Below are 21,222 nucleotides of genomic sequence, written 5' to 3'. Positions count from 1 at the left end.
TTGTAGTTAGAAGCCAGGCTGGAATCTTGCTGCCAACGAGAACTAGAAAAAACCCATTGGGAGGGATGATCCCCACCAGGATTTCTGATCTTGGATCTCATGTGTTTATTGCTTTATGAGCTAACATAACGTGTCAAGTCTCTCCAGGTTTGGCAGGTACATTTAACAAATGTAAGATAACCAAGGTGTGGTTCTGGGCAAGGTGGAAGATCCTCTGTCTAATCATCATTGCAGGAGATGTTCAGTAAACTCCTTTAAGGGTACAGCATCATCTTTTTTAAAGGATACAGCCAAGAGTTTCTCCTGATCAGCCTTTCCTCATAAAGGAGCCTTAAGATCATCAGAAAGAGGAACAATTCTCAAAACTTTGCTAATTAAACTCTTCAGCTCCTGATTTTCTCAGTTTTATGATGAAAAGGTGTTACATTGCAGATTCCACAGATGCAAGTGTGGTTTTGGCACATAAATAGACCACAGGTGGAGTAGAACAGGCTGGATTCTGGATACCAGTAGGGTTTTGTCTTTGGTTTTATAAAGTGAAATAACATCTGAAGCAAAAGCTGGGGCTTTCAGGGTCAGGTATTTCTAGGGCTGAGACCACTTAAGAAGTGGTTTCCTTTACTATGTTCAAACTACTATAAATAATTTCAAAACTGCTATAAATAATTTTGATTTTTTTTAGACTTTTTTTAAAGTTATAAAATTATACATTTTCCTGTGAAACTTTCAGACAGCATATGATATTTTAATTACTTAAGAAGTGTATTTTTCTCTTCCTCTGATTCATGAAAGCATCAGAAATGTGTTTTTGGAAACAAGTTATCTTCCCATTGAGTGGTGTACCTGCTACATGGAAGGCCACGGAGCTGTTTCGGCAAGACTGGAATAAAAGTCTTTGCTAATGCAGCTGGGATTGATGCTGCTCAGCTGGAACCAGGGAGCTTGGAAGGGCTGGAAGGCCTGGTCATTGTATGAGTGATGCAGTGTCAGTCACAGATAAAGGCTGTAGAGTTCCAGAATAAGACCTGTAATTCTTATATGGTGGGAAGCACTTGAACTGGTGTGTGACAATGTTAGATAAAATAGGAAATTTCCTGGGCAGCATCCATGCTATTTTTTGGTACAATAACTCTTCAGACTTCATTTATTATTTTTTAAAACTAACGGGTATTTTACAACATTTAGTGCCAATGTCATCAGTACTGTTTGGATGGAATCAGGCAGTAACCATTTACCTGCTGATGGGTTCAGGGCTTTACTGCCATTAAGTGGCATTAAACCTCATTTCACATCATTTGCATTGATTTGCTTATGTGTCAGAATTAACATAGTATTGTGTCTGAAGAGTGAATCAGCTTAATGAACCAGCAGCTCAGCTCAGATTCACTTGTGCTGCAGGGTACTTAAAATTCAGCAGCCACAGCCTGCAGCCTTCTCTGTTTCACTGCCAGCTGGGAATGCAAATGAAAGGACAGTGCTGTCCTGGGAAAGAGTCAAGACAAAAAGTGTCACAGGGAGACACTGCAAATGGAAATTCCTTTTGGGTTTTGTTTTTTTTTTTTTTTTTTTTTTTTTTTGGTTGGGTTTTTTTGTTTTGTTTTCGGTGGGTATTTTTTGTAGTTTTTTTGTTGTTTTGTTTTGGTTTTTTGCTGAGAAGTTTCACTCTAAATGGTAAATGAATATGTCGCTATATATAAACTTGGAAAACTGTTTTAGCCACAGCTTTAAGAGACTAGCACATCATAACACATTAGCAGTGTTATGATTTGTTTGATCAGGTACAGGATGAGAGAATAGAGAATACTGAAGCGTGATTCGTAGGGAAAGAGCAAAGAGCAATTTAATTTTCATGGCCAGTAACCCTCTCCAGTTTCAGCAACTTAAGTACACAAATGTAAAAGTAAAATTTTGAGGGCAGGCTGCTGGCTCCATCCTTAGGGCCCTCGATGGGGAGTGTGACTCTGTCACTGTCCCCTGAAGCCAAACCTCTGTAAAGGAGTGTTAGCACATCCCTGAAATCCCTTCCAGCATCCTATGGGGGCAGGTGGCTCCAAGGGCTCATGGGGCAGCAGTTGTTTTTCTTTCTGGAAAAGGACTGATGAAAAGGGAGGCTCTGGCAGCAATCACTGGGCTGTGAGCATCCTGCCTCCCAGAAACCACCAGATGCATCCTGCCAGGTCAGGCATGAAATGCAGGTGACAGAACTCACTGTGGGTGTCACCCTGGGAATGTAGGAAGTGTAGGAGGGCATCCACCCTCCTTCCCTTGGGACTACACGGATGACGAGGCAGCACTTCATCCTTTCCTGCTCTGTAGTGCTGGAGGGCTGCTTTGGATCAGAGTGCCCAAGTACGTGGCTGAAAAATGACATGCTGAGCAAAACAAGGGTTTTATTTAAGAGAAATTGTTGTAAATACCTAGAGAAACGAGTGAAAGGAGCAACATTGTTCTTGTATGTGCCCAGCTTGATACCAGCCAGTGCTGGGTGTGACTTGAGCCAAAAGTGTGGGCACTGCCATTGCAGCAGCACTTCCTTGGGGGTTTTGCACCCAGCCCATGATGTGTGGCTTGATCCCAGCTGAAGCTGCTCAAATAGGGGCACAGAACTGAGTGCTGGGCCATCCCTGTGTGCTGTCCCTGTCCCTGGGGGAGGGCAGCTGGAGACAGCCCCATTCTGCTCCAAGGCTGCCATCTAGTTCTGCAGGGATCTCACACACACATCCCGTGTGAAGTTGTAATATGAAAGTTGTTTTGAACCACATATTCCTGTGAATCTCATGAATATTCTTATTCATATGCATAATCAGTTATGCAAATGTTAGTAGTTATGATTCACCAGTTTGGAGACCACAGAGTTACCCTCTTTATTTGCTCTTGTTTTGTCCTGAGAAAGGTAATGTGAGAATGAGTCAGAACACAGCAAAACTCTCAGGCTGTTTCAGAACTGGATGGGGTTAATCAATAGGAAATACAGAATCATTGAATCATCAAATGTTTTGGGTTGGAAGAGACCTTAAAGATCATCCAGTTCCGACCCCAAAGGACAAGCTCTTTTGATAGCCAGAGACTATCAGACCCTTTTCTCTCTTTCTAATTTTTTTCTAGAATTCCTTTTCTGCTATAAAAAAGGGACAGCTCTTTATTTTCATAACATGAAAACACCACATTTTGTTCATATTGTTACCAGAACTAGTAGGGTTTGTAACCAATGTCAAAGTTTGTTTCTTCCCCCAAATCCTACATACACACTGAATTGTTTCAGCTTCATTATAGAAGAATCCTGAATTGTTGTCTGGTTTTCCCTGCTTAGTTGTTTTAAGTACGTTCTCCCACATAAACTGGTTTTAGCCATGGGATGGAGTTGTATCTTGTCTCTTCACTGGATTCTTTCTGCTGTAGTAGAGCAGGCACCCACTGCAGGTGCAGATAATATATTTACACCAGTGCTGCTGTTTAGTTGTCAGGCCAATAGGACTAAAGTCAATACAAAGTCCTGTTACTCCTGAACTGATTTGCTCTGGAGATATATTACAGATTTTCATTCTTTGATGTGGAAGGCTTTTATAAAGCTGTTTTCATGGGGATTAGGGTGTTAGGCTGTATCACAGCAGCCAAAATATTTTCTTGCAATATTTGTAAAAAATTTAGCATTTCCTATGTGATTATGACTTCAATATCAGTATTATACAAGTGTAAATAACATAGATACCCCAATAATACTCTGAGGTAGGCTTATAAAAGACTGAAAAGCTTAATTACATTAATTTTATCAAGTACCCTGCAAAATAATTATATTTTTCCCTCCAACCCTGTGCAGAAACTGAGTCACAGACAAATTGAATCTCAGATGTATTAGGGTGTGCCTCACAGCGAGTACTTCATGTTTGAAGTGCCTGGTTGAAGCAAACAGTTCTAAGGCTCAGAGTGCTGGAGTCACAGATGCTCCTCATCCATAAAAACTCATGCCAAGCATCCAAGGCTGGCATCCAAGAGGAGATTCACCACCAGTGAATGTTCTTGTAAGATGGAAACCAGGCTGTCTGTCCTGCCTGGGCTGTGACATGTCTGTGATGAGGTGACAGGAGTTCTCACGGGATGTAGGAGGTGTTGCTTCCATGGTCCCCTTTGATCCACGTGTCCCTGTGTCCTACAGATGTCCTCTGCTCTTGGCAGCCTTGCTGGGCTGCTGAGTCTGTGGTTTCTGTATGTCTGGTAAAAGCTCTTCTGGCAGAGCCTCTCGGAGCTGGAAATGGTTCTTGTGGACTTGCAGAACACATTAGCACTCAATGAGCCCATCCCAGCAGCAAGACTTTAAGATCTAATGGTGTTTTTCTCCCTTTTAGTGGTTTTCCATTTGCATCGATTGCAGCTATCTCAGCTCCCCGTCTGAGCACTCAGGGAACATTTGCTCCATAAAAACACAGAGGACCATCTTCCCCAGAACTGTTTATTTAAATTTGTCTGCAAGCAAAACCTGAACAGGCAAGCTAGGTGTCCTTTGAGTCCTTAGGGAAGTGGAGCACACTCTCCAGTGCCCTGAAATGAGCAGGGCTTGAGGACATTCAGAATGCCAGGGTGGTGACTCCTGCCTCACTCTGTGCCTTGTCACATCTGCCAACACCTGTATTTGCCAACATCTGAGCCTGCCCCCAACCCCAGTCCCCTCTGAGGTATTGCTTCTTGGCTGGCAGAGCTGCAGGGCTCCTTAAAAATCAAAAATTAACTGGAAGTCCAGCTGCAAGCTTGGAAAAGGACCAAAGATAGGGACTGAGTAAGGGGTCCTTTCTCATTCCAGCAAAGCTAAAGTTTATCAGTGAGAATTAAGGTTTTCTTTGAAAGAAATAAATACAGCACTCTGTACCGCTAAACCCACTATTTAGTAAAACATATTAGAGACTAATTATTTTGCAGGTTTCCTGTTGAGTGACTCTATTATTATAGAGTTAAGTCTCTTATTATGTAAAAGCCATCAAGAAAAGTTGTTTTCAAAGAAAAATAATAGGTAAAGAACAGTTACACATATTGCATGTTAATTCCCTTAAACACAGAATATGCCAGCTCTTCCCCAGCTATGTCAGGAGTAATAAATTCTTCAAGTAATAGATCCCTCCCTGAGTTGTTGGATGTCCAGTGTTCCAAGTCTGGGAACTTAGGAAAAAACCTCTGGTGCAATAATCTCTGGTGGAGCCCTGAAAGCTCCCACCATGGAGCCAGATTTACCATGAAAATACAGCATTGTGTTCCCAAACACTCCTTTGAGTGGCCTGGGCTTTTATACTCATTAATCTGCTCTATTTTGACGGGCTTGAGTCCCCTTTGGATTAATTGATCATCTATATAAATCTATGGAAGCACAAGAAATGAGCCAAATTCAGAGATCTTACAGCCCACTTAAAAATACACATCCCAGTTCAACCTCATGGTTTTTATGATCTAATTCTGTCCTGATTTACGCTGGAACCACCCGTGGTTGCTGATGTACATAGAACCAGAAACACAGGTGTTGGAACCTGAATTTTCTGACTGGTGGTGGATGTCTGCTGGTTCTTAAATGGGTGATAAACACAGTTTAAATCTGATGGTTCACAATTCAGAGCTGCCCTAGGAACATAACCAAAAATACAGCTGGAGTGCATACACATGTCAAATAAAAACAGGGCGCTCACAAGAGCAATTATCTGCTGCTGACACTGATTTTTGGCAAAAGATATGGTTAATCTTTCTCCTCAAAGGCAGCTGAAAACAATTTTAGTTTGTACAAAAGCTGTACAAGAGCTTTACAGAAAGCAAACTGTGGCTCAGGAGAAATATGCTCCGTTTCCTTTTTGTCTCTGCTCCTAATTGTATTTCTGCTGCTGGCTGAGATACTGTTAAAATAATGAAAAAGTAGAAAAAGCAGCCATTACAGGTTTTGAGCCATGTGCCATGAGATAAAGGTAATCCTGAGACTCACAGCAGTATTAAAATGACAACAATAAAGTAATACCCATGCTGAGTGTCATTTTAGAAATAAGCAATCAGACAGGAGGGTGACACAAGACAAACCTCCAGCACTCCCATCCTGCCACTGGACCTCCCTGTAGTGGATCAGACAGTTCAACCAGCCTAAAAGGGTTTTTTTAATGGCAAGGCACAGGTTCCTTTTCACAAACGAGGAGGTGAGATCCCTACTTTTAGTTTGGGGAAATGTGCTGGAAAATACAGGATTTCTGTAAAGCTGAGATCTCCATCTGCTTTTCACCTGAGCTGATCTTTGGGCATTTTTGTTGTTCACAGCCTCTGGCCTCTCCTCTTCTCCATCTACCCCAACACAAGTGACCAAGCAGCCCACGTTCCCTCTGGAATCCTACAAGCATGAGCCTGAGAGACCAGAAACAAGAATTCACTGTTCCTCACCTCCAGACACGGGGCAGAGGTTTTCTCTGCCTCCATCACAAAGTGCAGCCAAGCCTCCCATCATGACACCAGCTCCCTGTGCTACCTCAAAACCTGTAAGTAAAGCTTGTGTCCAGTTTTCCAGTGGGAAACGTGCAGGGCTGTGTGTGCACTGTGTCTTGTGTTACAGCTGCTGGGCTGCAGTGTGGCTGTCCATTCTGTGGGACAGAATGAGAACAAGGATTTTAACCTCAGTTTAATTCAGGGTTTGGCTGAGAGGGCACTGGGAATCCAGAGGTGGTGTCTTCCTTCTGATTTATCCAAATAGTAACTAATCTTTGCACTGCCTTCAAAGTGAGTTTTGCAATGGCTTCAGATCCCAGGATACACTGCTGAGACGCCACCCTAGAGGTGGATAAAATTTTATTTAGGATTTTCTTTCATCTCCCTTAAGAAGAGCTGATGAGAGAGTTAGCAGCCAAAGAGAGCACATAAAAAAGAAATTCACAGTCTGAGCTGCAGGGGCTCTGAGTCCCTGCTGCCTCTGGAGTCTGAGATCACTGGGACAGCTGGTGACTAATAGCAGCCATTGCTATCACACCTCCTGCCCCAGCCCAGACAGTAGAAAAGGAAGGGCAGCACTACCAGGGCACTCATCCAGCCTCCCACCCAGCAAAGTTGTCTTCATTAGAGTGGATTCTGCAGCTCCTGGTAGTGCATGAACTCAGTCTCTGAGATGCCCCAGTACTGCACAGCTCTGTGCCTCCTCCCTCTCCCTTGGCCAGCCTGAGCCTCAGGGGCTTCACTCTCCTTTTCTTTCTCCTCTGCCTTTTTGCCCTTCTCCTTTTGTGTTGATTCCTTTGCATTACCTGTATCTTTCCATTCCTCTGACTCATGCAACCAGCAAACTGATCTGTCACCAGAGTAAACCACCCTGCATCTGTCTTGCCTGGCTTTTCTTCTCTTTTTCCCCCTCCAAAATATAAAATCTTCAACATTTTTTGTATCTAGAAACCTAGAACTGTAAAGGGCATACAGGTTCATGAGGTCAGTTGCTCTGTTGAACAGCTATGAGTCCTGTTTCATTCCAGTTCTCAGTAATTTATTTAAAAGCAGGATGTTTCCTCCCACTCACCCATGGGAAGCTGCTCCAGGACCTGAACACAGCAACCCCAAAGCCTTTTTGCCTTTGTGTGAGGCACCTCCAGCAGCAGCAGCTGTTGTGGTGCTGAAAGCATTTGGGTCCTGCAGCAGAGTTCATCTGCTGCTTTCAAGTCATTCACACACATCCCACAAAACACCTGCCCTATTTTGGGGGCCCCTTCTGTGAAGGCCAGGAAATCTCTGATTTTCAACATAATTTTTTCATGGACAGGTTATAAATATTTGCTTTTATAATTAATGGCCTTTTTCATTCATTGTTTGCTACATCCTGTTGTACCAGTAGCCAACCTTCGTTTTTTCACATCAAGCAAGCCAAACTCTCCTTACAAATTACAGACTTTCTGTTTTTCTACTATGCAAAAGTAAATAATTAGAGTATTAAATAAAATAACTCCTACATTTGGGAACTCCAGCAGTAACTTTTCTGCAGCCAGCTCACTGCCTTTCCATGTCAGTATATTCTTGGGATGCATAAATTATTAAACCCAAAGGTTTGTAGGATACAAAAATATTTTGGGTAGATTTTAGTCAATCAGTCATGTTATTTGCATATGAATGTGTTCATCTGTGTTATGCAGCTACAGAAGAGTCTTTTGTACCTGTTAGAATAGAAGTGAGGAAACAGCATAATCTTAGCACATTCCACTGACTGAAAGACTGAAAAGTTTGTTTTGTTTTTGATTATTTGCTGATTCAGACAACATGAAGCTGAGCAGAAGATGCCAGAATAAAGAAACAGAATTCTCAGCAGGTTTTTATGAACAGTTGTGGTTGTATATACGTACAAGAGAGAGTCTGGGGAGTAACTCAGAGTGCTGGACTCAGTTCCCTCCTGCTCAGAAGACACAGAAACGTGTGGGATGTGTAGCACCTGATTGTCTGGTACCCTCTGTACTCATTTGTGTCTGAGAGCAGTGAGTGTGCAGGGCTGCCAGTGAATCACTGGGGGTTTGGTTCATTTGGCAATAAATGTCAGCAGCCACAGAGCAGTGAGGAGCAAAGCTCTGCATGTTTAATTTTCAACTGAGACTGAAAAGAGAGATTAGATTTGCCATTCTCTTCTAGGAGAAACTGTTAGAGAGAAACAGGCTGAGTTCCTGCAGAAGGACATGAATCTGATGAGTGTTCTCCCAGCACTGTCATGTGTTTTGATCCCTGCAAATTATTGACCCAACATTCCTCTGTAAATACAACAGCACTATACAAACATTCTTGAGTACTGCATTTCAAACATTTCATTTATTCTCAGCTGTGTGTTAATAAATACATAATTTCACAATCATGTGCCATAAGCAAATCTGTAAGAGGAAAACTCAATTTCTTTACTTACATCACTATTTGGTGGCAGAACAATTTCAGTTATTTTTGAAACACTATAAATTTTATGATAAATGGTTTCATAATGGCTGTGCTGTTAGGTGATCAGTTCAATGATATGCAATCTTCTATGCTGACATCTGAAATGAGAGTTGACTCTTATCTACAGGCGTCTGTCAACTTAAATCTCATTTACTTATTACATTGCTTAACTGATAATGATAATGTGTGAGACCCCAGAACTATTATAAATGAATCATGATTGCAGTAGGAAAGAGGAACCCTTGGACCCAGACCGGGAAATATTATTAAAATAAATTTTAAAAAATAAAACCAGAAGAACAGATGACTCTAGGAAGATATATAGTATCAGTACTTGGAAATAATCTTATCTCATTTTTATAATTAATGGCATTTGAAGCTGGTTCTGAAATTTTTTTTGACCGGTCTGAGACTTGGGTGCAGAATGGTTAAATCTGTTCAGTAAGAGAGAAGACATGGAGGGAAGATTAAAGATTAAAAATACATATTTCCTAGCAGATGTAGCCAAAACCTTTCATGTTTTAGTAGCACTCCCAACAGTGGGTATTTTTTAAGCCTTCATTTCTGGGGAGGGGAATAAATAGTGGGAGACAGCTCCTGAGAGAGGGAGATCCTCCTTCAGCAAATCATCTCAACCCAGTACACAAAGCTGAGCAATTAACCTCATGCTAAATGGGTGTCTGTGGTAATCACCAAGGCCTGGATTTATCCCACCTAACTTTAGAAACCTTCCTGAGCTGCTTAAGCTGGGAGTGCAGTAGCTCCGGTTGTGTCTGAGGAGTTTGAGAGGGTGAATTTGAGGAATTTGAGAGGAGTTGAGAAATGGAGAGGAGCTTGCAGGGGATGATGCAGATCCAGGGGGCTGAGGAGCCTCTGGGCCTCACTGGGCAGGAAGGATTTGGCTCCAAGTGCTGCATTTCTGATCCAGACACCATCAGATGCCCAAAGCTGGAGCTGCTGAGGCTCACTGGGCAGGCAGGGGTTGGCTCCCAGTGCTGCATTTCTGATCCAGACACCATCAGGTGCCCAAAGCTGGAGCTGCTGGGCTGTCACACACCACAGAGCAGCTCTGCCAGCCTCTCCCCTGCATGGGGAGGTGTTCCTGAGTTTGAAGGTTATAATGAGAGATGCAGCTGATAAGAGATCAAAGCTGTGCCTGAAGATTACTGTGTGCTGCATGAAACGGCAAAGGAGCAATTTGATTTCTCACAATGCAGTTCACTGTTCTGTACTTTGGCCTTGTGTTGTTTGGATGGTGTAACCTTCAAGCAGTGAGTGGTAAATGATAACTCTTCTCTAGTGTGACATTAGGAGCCATGATAGAAATGCAGAGAGGTTGTAAATTCAGTACCAAACCTGTTTGCCCTGTTTCCATCTTGTCTGTATTTTGAAGTGGAATGTGGTACACTGGGCATTATGTGGCTGTATCCTTTTTTTCCATCCTTTCTTCCTCCTCTGATGCACAGGACACTGTGAAAATAGCACTGCTCACTGCAAACAAGCATTTCTGTGCTACCCCCTCTCCTGGTTTCCCTTTCCCTGCATGAGAGGAGCCCAGGGCAGGAGGTGCTGGCTCCAGACCGGAGAGGTCTCTTTGGGTGCAAAACAAGGCTGGGGCTTCCTCTGCTCACAAGAAGTGACAAAGGCAGAACATGCCTAAAAAATGGTCCTGTCCATATGATTGAGTCATGAGCCACTGTCCTCCAAAGAACTTCCAAGCCAAGAAATTTCCCAGAATGTTCTTACCAAGAGGAAAAGTCAGCCAGGAGGCAGTCAGAGACTTGTGTGAGTGAATCCTGGTAAAACTGCAGACAGAGCACACAGAAGGGAGTCTGGGCTGTATTCATTTTGCACAGTCCTTGCTGCTCCAGCATTCGGAGAGGAGAGATGTAATGTACAGCTGGGACTCTCTTCCAGCCCTGGATAAAAGGGAGAAAGCAGATTGTTCCTGCAGCTACTCACTTGTTAAACAGTAGCACTTCCCTGCGAAGCTATTCATGCTGTTTCTTAGCCAAAATGTAGTAAACTCCAAAACAGGGCTGTTAACTTGTTCAGACTGAGAGGGAGAGGCTGTTACATCACTCCCTGTGCTGGCAAGGAGCCTGGGAACCAGGATGTGTGTGTGCAGCAGCTCCTTGGGTTTGCCTCTCTCCAAAAAAACCCCATACCACCCAGCAGAGCTCCATAATCTGCTGGGTGAGTCAAGAGATTGAAATCTGATGAGGAGAATAGAAAAGTGTTCTTTGGTTCTGAGGAGGTCAAAAAAACAAACAAACAAAAAAACAACAACAAAAAACCAAAACAAAAAAGAAACACAAAAAAAAAACAACAGGAAAAAAACAAAAACAAACAAACAAAAAAAAACAAGAAAAAAAAAACACCAAAAAAAAACCCCAAAAAAGTACAAGTTGGGGAAAAAAAGGAATCCAGTTTTCCAGTGTACCAGAACTCCTTATTTCAGTATTTATGTGGTTTAAGGCAGTGTATGGGAGTGCCAGGACATTTCTGTCATTCACACCACAGTAAACTGATCACCAAAATTAGAGCCCCAAAGGCTGTAATTTAGCAGGGACAAAGCTCTGGCAGTGCTGGTGTGTCCAGGCTCCTTTTAAATGCATTAACAGCAGCTCTCCTGGGAGGTGATTGTGTTCCATAAGAGATCCCAGGAGCTGTAACAAGCTATCCTTATTTAATCCTTTTTCCCTGTGGGAGCTGTTGCTATCCATGTGAAAATGTGTTTAAATTTTATTTTAAATTTAATTCTCCAATAGTGGGCACATAACTAATTAGTTGCAAACCTAGTAAAGTAATCACTCTGTGATCAACCCTACAACAATTCCAAAAATACTGCTGGGAAAATGTTTGGAGCCCACTTGATTTGCTTTCAGTCTCCTTTAACAGAGCGTGATGGTGCCTCCACTAAATCAAATATAAGTTCACAGGAGAATTATTTAATATGATTGGAAAGTCCATAGTGAGATTTAGTGGGACATACAGAATAAATGAACCTGAACTTTACAAAAACAGAAAGCTTCAGCTATATCACACTACTTTTTAATCACAGCTCCCCTTTATTAATATTCTGTTTCCTCACTTCACTTTCTCCCCATTAGTCACATCTTTGCATCCCATTTGGTGTTTTTCTCCCATTTTAGTATTTAGAATATGCAAAAAGCATCTTGCTATCCCTTTTATATTGGTTAATTTTTTGGTGTTTTTTTTTTTTTTTTTTTTTTTAAGCCACTTACTGGTTTTAAAAGAAAAAATGTTCAACCACAACCTCCTGAAACACTGATGTCCTCACATATTTCTGTTCTGGTTGCAGTGTCCAGATTTATGCAATCAATCTTTCAATGCAGAGAAATTTTTTTTGCATAAAGATGATTTTTTTCTGCCCTAAGGAAATGTGTGTCTGTGTCAACTCGTGGCTTTTTCTGCAGCTACAGAAATAATTTAATCAACTATCTATGGGTTCACTCAGTGGAGGATTTATTTTAATGACATGAAATCCTACAATTCCTGTTCCTCCTAGGCCTAGATCAAAAGGAGGAAGGCGAGGTGGAAAGGATGAGTAGCCAGAATGCTGAGTCCAATCAATTCCCAGCTGCTTTGACAGCTCTCATAAGGCTATAAGGAGCTAAGGCAATTAAAGCTAGAGCATCTCTGGGGCTTTTTTAAGATACTCATTGGTACTGAAATGATGACCCCAGCACCCCGAAGAGACAGAGTTAGTAGCTTAACCCTAAATTACTTTTATCACCCTAAATCCTGCACTATGCATGGTATAAAAAGGCTAAACCTAAGGATCTGGCCTGGTGTGTCTGTATAAATAGATATCTTTTGGTTAAGTGCCATGTCTGTATAAATAGATATCTTTTGGTTAAGTAGCATGATGTAAGAGGGTGCTGGAGCGACAGCCTCATTTTACCCATTGAACTGATTTCTCATGGCATGGTTTATCTGGAATTTTAGACTTGTTAATTTAATAAGCATCCTGTTACTCTGCTTAGAATATCAGAACTTCTGGTAGGAATAACCTCCATCAGTGCTTAGAAGCCAGATGCCTGCTCTGTGATTTAATAAAAAGCTGCAGTTCCATGCAGGGTCATCACTGACAGTTTCTTCCCAGCTGTATCTGGACAGTTTTGGAGCACTAAAATTATTCACCATCAGGGCTGTTTATTCACAAAGCAGTGGGGATTATAGAGCAAAGCTTTCCCGTGAGAATGGAGGAGAGAGAAACAGCTTTGAACCTGTTTGGTTGCACCTTTCCTGCTTCTGGATTGGACTAGAGGGAAAGTGACATAAGAATAAGGAAAAAATTATATGGAAGGGAACTCTTAGAATTCCTTGCCATCTTCATCTCTATTAACCCAGTTTTGTCTATATTTAATTTTTAGATACACTGTCTTTAATGGCCAACAGAGCTTTAAAGAATGTGAAAGGCTGCTTGATACCAGGAGGAAATTTTCTGTGTAAAGCAGTCAAATTCCTTTCTCACTTCCTCACAACATTCCCCAATCCCTTTCTCTGACTGCATGAAATAAACTGGTGAAGTTGGAAGAAATAAAAGGGAACATCCCAAAAAGGGCTCACTGCTGCTTCTTTCTCCCAACATTCACATTTTATAGTGTCACTACCTGCTTGTGCAAGAGGAGAGCAATACATCTCTTTAAAATGCAGCTGGTTGTTGTGGCTGGTTTTTTTGGTGGTTTTTTTTTTTTTTTTTCTTTTAAGATTACAATCAAGCAAGTTTGGCCATTTGAAAGTCAGCTGCATGGGCTGCTGAGTCAGAGGAGGACTAGATACCATCTTGGCAGCAGCCTGGAAAAATGTTTCCATTGTGCTGGTGAAATGAATGCAAAATATTTATTCTTTGAGCTGATTCACAACAGCAGCTCAGTTCTCAGCTGGAACCCAGGGTGGGGCCATGTGGAAGGCATTTATAGGAAGACAATAATGATTTGTACAGGGCCCAAGGTGTACATAATCTTATTTTATGATTAACAAAGGACAAGGCTCCAGCCATATGGAACTCATAAGCTGAAGTGTAAACCAGTGAAGTAATCAACAGAGAATGAAAGAGAAAAAGTAATGGAGGCAGGAGGTTAGCAAAAGAAAGGGAGGGAGCAGAATTCAGGAGGGGAGGGATTACTTTAATCTTTCTGCATGTTTAGGGTTACAGTAAAATGCCAGTGCTAAGGTTAGTACCTTGGACTTCTGAAATTTTGATCTATCATATTTTTTCACTTCCAACTGCACAAATCAGGTCACCTGTGGTATGTAGAGAATCTTCTTCCTTGTACCTCAGACCAGAAAGTTACCAATTGCTATTTTGTGGTATATGAGCACATATGATTCAAGCAGGAAAATAAACATGCTTTTTGCCCTGGGGACCTTATTGTCCAAGAGCCTGATCTGGCAAAACAGGCCTGGCAAATTCTAAAACTGTAAGAAAGCCTTGCCTTAAGCAGGGTTGTTCCCAAACATGACTTCCAGTGCATGTGTAGCCATAACAGAGGTGGCAGTGACAGAAGGCACTGAGGAAAGGCAACCTCAAGGTTACAGCACTGGGTTTGGCTGGGATTGCTGTGTTTTTATGTTGCTGAATTTCAGGTGCTGCTTTGTTCTGGCTGATGTCACTGTGGGGATGGCCTTGATCCAGGAAAACACTTCAATGTGTGGTTGGATTTAAGCACAGTGGTAGCTCTGTTGGAGTCAACAGTACTGGAGCACTTAAAGCTCTGTGTGTGTGTCAAGGCACTTTGCTGGATCAGGGTCTTTGTGCAATTTTTATGGCCTATTAAAATATTTTAAAATGACAACAGCAGGTCTGGATATGAGAAAGGAAGCTGAAGCACAGAGGATAAAAAAAGAGTTGAGGAAAATAGGAGGAGAGGAGAGGAGAGGAGAGGAGAGGAGAGGAGAGGAGAGGAGAGGAGAGGAGAGGAGAGGAGAGGAGAGGAGAGGAGAGGAGAGGAGAGGAGAGGAGAGGAGAGGAGAGGAGAGGAGAGGAGAGGAGAGGAGAGGAGAGGAGAGGAGAGGAGAGGAGAGGAGAGGAGAGGAGAGGAGAGGAGAGGAGAGGAGAGGAGAGGAGAGGAGAGGAGAGGAGAGGAGAGGAGAGGAGAGGAGAGGAGAGGAGAGGAGAGGAGAGGAGAGGAGAGGAGCTCTTGGTGACAATGGGAAATTGCTGCACAGTGAGTGGCAGGGAGAGCAGCAGCTGGAAGGTTGCTCTCTGCCTGCTGTTGTGTGTCTGGCATTTCCGTGGGTGTCAGGATTGTATTTACTTGGGAACATTCATGGTGTGTCCTGCCTTGGGATGGAGCTCCTTGTGCACATGGGAACAGCTCCTGATGCAGACAGGGTTTATGAGAGAGGACACCTGAGGCCTGTCCCACCCTTTCCTTTAAGGCTGCCAGAAACAAAAGCCAATCCCAGCAGCCATCCTGCACACAGGAACAGGACACTGCCAAAGCTGATCTCTTGGCTGTATTCACTGTGAGGAACACAGAATCATTCAGGCTGGAAAAGGCCTCTGAGATCATTGATCTTTCACTGATACTGAGTGCCACATCCAGTCAGTTCTTGAACACCTCCAGGGATGGTGGCTCTGCCACCTCCTTGGGCCTCCATTCCAATGTTTAACAACCAATACCATGAAGAAATTCCTCCTGATATCTAAACTGAACCTCTCCCCATGCCCCTTGAGGCTGTGGCCTCTTGTTCTGTCGCTGTTTCCCCGGAGCAGAGCCTGGCCTCAGCTGGCTGCACCCTCCTGGCAGGAGCTGGGGAGGGTGAGAAGGTCTCACTGAGCCTCCTTTTCTCCAGGCTGAGCCCCCCTGAGCTCCCTCAGCTGCTGCTAAGAGAATTCACTCCCCAGAGCTTTCTCCAGCTCCATTGCCCTTCTCTGGACGTGCTCCAGCCCCTCAATGCCTTTCTTGTTGTGAGGGGCTCAGAACTGGACACAGCACCTGAGGTGTGACCTCACCTGGGCTGACTACAGAGGGGCAATCATTTCTCTCATTGCTGCCACACAATTCTTGATACAAAATCGTTGCCACAGAAAGTGCACAACTTTCTTTCCTTTTCCCATGAGGGCATGGCTGTGGTACAATATGAGCTGGTCATTAAGCAGTTGCTTCCATCATCAAAGATTTTATGGGTACAGAGGTTACACTATGAAGATATAGATGGGTTTTTTTTTCCTCATGCCCTCCAGGATTTGGCTGTTGCTATTTCAGGGAAAAAATAAAGGAATTGAATGACTGTTTTAGTTGAAGAGTCATTAAGGAAAGCAAGAGTTTGGAGAGGAGAAAAATAGTGCCAGTAGTTTATCAGAGACCCCTGACTGCAACCATCTGCCCCATTGGAGATAACCTGTGCAGCCCTAAGTCACTTGGTCTCTCTGTTTCCCATTTATAAAAAAATGGGGCTACACTGCTCTAAATCTGAAATGTTACCGTGATAAATACATTAAAAAGTTCTACATAACTCAGATATTTTTTGAACAGGAGCTGCAAGTGGCTTAAGATAAGCTAAGCATAGATAGAATCTGTTGTGTTTAAAGTTTGTAGCAACAGGCTTTCATGCTGCAGGCTGTACTGTGGCCAGGAAAGCTCTCATGTGCTCAGAGCACATCAAGATTTACACAAAAGGTCTCTGTGAAGTCAGCTGCTCTTCTGAGCCCCAGGGAGGCATGTCAAGAAATAATTTCAGCTCTTCTCAGACATTTCACTACAGACTCAATCTGCATCTCAGGTTAGGTGCAGTGACCCCAGCATTTGCCATTTCCACACTGAAAGCACCCAGTGCCCATGAATGAACCTTTGTATCTGCATTTCCAGCAGCTCTGCAGGGAGATGAGCATGGGGCTGGCTTGCTGGAGGTGTATCCCTTAGTGTGGAAATAATTCCAATTTTTTTTTCAATTCCACTTCCTGGAATACAGGGAAAAGCCTCAGCACTATTTGCATGTCCCTTTATGATTTTGTTTGTAGCCCTGAAACATTGAGCTCCTGTGCTTGACAGGCTTCCTGCTCAGCACAGCCCTTGTTTCAGTGCTTCAGAGGGTATCAAACCACTGAGTGCAGTCTGGTTTCACTGTACCTGGAATGAGGCAAGGATGCAGTTCAGAGGCTGCAGGGATATGAGTGTGGGGGCTGGCTTGCTGGAGCTGCATCCCTGGTGCTTAGTGTGGAAATAATTCCAATTTTTTTTTAAGTTCCACTTCCTGGAATACAGGGAAAAGCCTCAGCACTATTTGCATGTCCCTTTATGATCTTGTTTGTAGCCCTGAAACATTGAGCTCCTGTGCTTGATTGGCTTCTTGCTCAGCACAGCCCTTGTTTCAGTCCTTCCAGGGGTTCTCAAACCACAGAGGCAGCACTGAGCACAGTCTGGTTTCACTGCACCTACGATTTGGCAAGGATGCAGTTAAGGGGCTGTGAAAAGGGAAAACAAGCATGGCAGAAGGAAGGAATCCATTGTGGGATCTGTCATTGCAGGTTTCTTTTGTGCATAACAATAAAATAAAAAAAAGAAGCAGCACACAAAAACAAGGCCTGAAGTGATCAGCAGTACATCTGGAATGAATTCAGGAAGAGGGTCAGGCTCCTCAAGCTATGCACATTCAGTGCCATCTGAAAAACAGCTTTTAGTCAAAAATCAATTTACTTGGAGATTACAGGCCAACTGTAGTGTCTGTAGTGTCTGTGCTGAAGGAGGTTTATGAATATATTGGTTTGTTTGTGCCTAATAGCAGCTCCTGTGAGATGAGAGGCTCACAAGCCTGAGTGGGGCCCCTGGTAGCACCCATGCCTCCAGTTTGTCACCTCTGGGGTGGGCTTGAAATCTAATGCAAACACACAAGCCCCAGGTGCTACCAGGAAGTTCTCCTCAGTGTTCAAAGTCCTCCTAGAGCTGCGGGGAAAAAAGACATTGTTATCTTTGCCTGCCCCTTTGAGAGAGCTCCCAAAGGCTCCTTGTGGAGCCCTCCTGGGATCCTCACGGGCTGAGCCCAGCAGAAAGGGGCCACCTGCAGCAGCTGCTCCTTTTCTGTTCAGCTGCACTTGCTGCACCTCGTGCCACACAGGAGGTGTTTGTTCAGCCCCGGTCTCTGCCAATTTCTTGAAGGTTTATTGAGGTTGTGGGTGACTCAGCTCCGAGCTGAAGGTTGTCTGAGTTTCTCAGAAAAGCACCTTTGTAACTCTGCCCTACATCTGATGCCCTGGTTTGACAGATCTGATTTCAGCCTTCCAGAAGTGCTGATGGTTGTGGGAGTGGCAGGCTGGGAGAGCTGGGGCTGCTCAGGGTGGACAGGAGAGAGCTTCAGAGAGACCTGAGAGCAACTTCAAGTGCCTTAAGGGGCCACAAGAAAGCTGGAGAGAGACTCTCCACAATGGCATGTAGTGATTGAACAGGGGGAGATGGTCTTGAGCTGAAGGAGGGAATGTTTAGAATAAATTTTAGGAAGAATTTTTTTACTGGAAGGGTGGTGAGACACTGGGCTTGAAGCTGTGGATTCCCCATCTCTGAAAGTGTTCAAGGATGGGGCTCTGAGCCAACCTGGTCTAGTGGAAAGTGTCTCTGACCAGGGCAGGGGTTGGAATAAAATAATCTTTATGGTCCCTTCTGACCCAAACCATTCTGTGATTCTAAAATTACATTTTGATGATAGACTGTGACAGTGTTCACAGGGGTCTGAGGATGAGGGAAGAGATGAGGATCTGACTCCATGTTTCAGAAGGCTTGATTTGTTAGTTTATGATATATATTATATTAAAACTATACTAAAAAATAGAAGAAAGAATTTCATCAGAAGGCTGGCTAAGAATAGAAAAAGAAGGAATGAATACAAAGGCTTGTGTGTCAGAGACTCTGAGCCAGCTGACTGTGATTGGTCATTAATTAGATACAACCACATGAGACCAATCACAGATCCACCTGTTGCATTCCACAGCAGCAGGTAATCGTTGTTTACATTTTGTTCTTGAGGCTTCTCAGGAGAAAAAAATCCTAAGGAAAGGATTTTTCATAAAATATCATGGCTACAATAGACTACAATTCTGTTATAGAATTTTGTGATGTTTACTCAAGCCTAAAGTGTAGTATCAGCTAATTTCAGTGTTTTTAGGGGAAACCTGTTTCATTTTAAGTTTAAAAAATATCACTGAAAGCTGGTGTAATAAGTGTTCCCCCAGTGAAGTCACTACTCATGCCTGAGCTTTGAAATATAACACTGAAGAAAGCAAAATGGTAGAAAGTAAATGTGTTTATTTAAATCAGATTTGGCTCTGAGTATTTTTTTTTTCATTTGTTATTCTCAGTGGCCTCGGTTCTGCAGATTACTCATCAGTACTCTGGCCTCAATCCAGCTAAAGTACTTAAGTAAGTGCATAACTTTAACTAACATGAATAATCCTGTATTCAATGCCAGCAAATGCAGACACATCCATGTGGGCTCACTTTCTTCTTTCCTATTCACTTGAAATTAGTGAATGTTTACCTGTGTTCTACCATTAGTAGTATCTTAATGTTCTGTTTGCTTTTTTTTTTTTTTATGTACATTTTTCACAGGAAAATATCTACTGTAATCATGCTTAGTACCTGATTGCTGCAGCTCTCTCCAGCAATAATTCCTTCTTGCTCTCAACTGAGCCCCTGAGTGTGATGAGAGGTTGGTCCTATTTCAAAGAACCCAAGGAGCACTCCAACCTATGTGTAAAAACAGCTGAAGTGTGTCTTTTTGATCATATACAATAATAAATATTTAAGACAAGAACACTTAAAAACTCTGGAAGAGATTAAAGCTGAGTGGCATCCCTGTGTTTGCAGTCAGGTAGAACACTTGTAACATCTGTATTCATAACAAACTCAGGTTAGCTCCTCACAAGCACTTGACTTCTTTGAAAGTTCTTCAAAAGGACAGAATTTAAATTGTGTGGCTGTTTGATTAATAACGTGTCACACTGATAATTGTGATTTGGACTCCACCTATACCCAACAAGAGTAATCTGAGGAAGGAATGTTGGCCACAAGGGCTTGACTAGAGAATGCCTCTGATATTCTTGACGCTAAACTCCACCTTATCTGAGTAGCAGAATGATACAGGATCAGACACAGCTACAGATTAGAGGTTATGTAAACAAATCCTGCCTCTTTCCTACTCCTGCCTTGATTTCTCTCTAGGAGTTTAGCTTGGGATCTTGTCTATTCCTTCATATTTGACTTTCTTTGAAGTTTATTTTTCAGAAGTGCTTAACTCTTCTCTCACTGGGACCATTTTTCTTTGCCTTAAACTGAAGAGCTGGAGGACACTGTGTGCAACACAGGTTCTTTGTTTCTGCTGTTAGATCAAAGGAAGTTCTGCAAATCTATTCTGTTCCGCAATTAAGTCAGGAAAAAAACTCACTGGGATTAAACTTCAAGTTCATTTCCATACAGAAATATTTAGGAAGGGCTCACCAGTAAAAATGTGAAATCTCTCTGCAACTTTGGTTCATGTATCTCCAGGGTAAGCAGATTCCAACACTCAGTATTGCAGTGAGGATTTAGTAGAAATGGAGATTGTCCATTTTGTCATCTTTCCTTGTGCAGCATTCACTCAATATTCTTTAATATTCTTTTTTTCCTTTGGTTTGGTTTTGGGGGTTTTGGTTGGTTTTGTTTTCTTTTTGTTTTTTTTTTTTGTTTTTTTTTTTTTTTTTTTTTTTGGGGGGGGTTTTTTTGCCTTTTTTTATTATTTTTTTGTTATTTATTTAGGATTTGGCTAAAATTGATTGTTGTTACATTTATGTTATCCATTTGACCTACTAAAATCTCCAACTGCTTATCAGTAATAATTAACTCTGTAAAGTAATTAATATCCTAGCTGTTATGTGGGAGGACACCTGTGGCAGGAGGCTGGTTGCTAGTTACAAAATGTAAAAGCAATATACACTTGTTCTGTATTTCATGCCACAAGATTCCTGCTCAGGACCACTGGGAGAGTCATATTCTGATCAGATGGGGATGAAATAAAAAAATCCTTCCAGGGTAGAGTTCTTACCCAGGGGCAAGCTCTGCCTGAGATGTTTTGCAATGAAATCATTAGAGTTTCTTCAGCCTCACTGTACATACAGGAAAATATTTAGAATCAAATAAATTTATATTTATATTTATATTTATATTTATATTTATATTTATATTTATATTTATATTTATATTTATATTTATATTTATATTTATATTTATATTTATATTTATATTTATTTATATAGTGCTCCCTCACTTTCATACCTGCTGTGGGACAGTTGTGTCCCCAGTTTATCAGCTAAGGGACAGAACA

At 42.4% G+C, this 21,222-nt stretch overlaps 1 protein-coding gene across 4 annotated transcripts in view; it reads left to right on the top strand.

The window, feature by feature from the left end:
- Positions 1-21,222, top strand: part of PRKAG2 (protein kinase AMP-activated non-catalytic subunit gamma 2) — a 224,327-nt gene that overhangs the window by 148,491 nt on the left and 54,614 nt on the right. For all 4 annotated transcript variants that reach the window (XM_058038158.1, XM_058038167.1, XM_058038176.1 and 1 more), the window contains one exon: positions 6,277-6,491. In XM_058038158.1, the coding sequence (XP_057894141.1) occupies positions 6,277-6,491 (215 nt within the window). The remainder of the gene's footprint in view (positions 1-6,276; positions 6,492-21,222) is intronic.

Source organism: Melospiza georgiana, chromosome 1, assembly GCF_028018845.1.
Source record: "Melospiza georgiana isolate bMelGeo1 chromosome 1, bMelGeo1.pri, whole genome shotgun sequence".
Lineage (NCBI taxonomy): Eukaryota > Metazoa > Chordata > Aves > Passeriformes > Passerellidae > Melospiza > Melospiza georgiana.
Note: the sequence above shows the minus strand (reverse complement) of the source record. Positions and strands in the feature narration are given on the sequence as shown.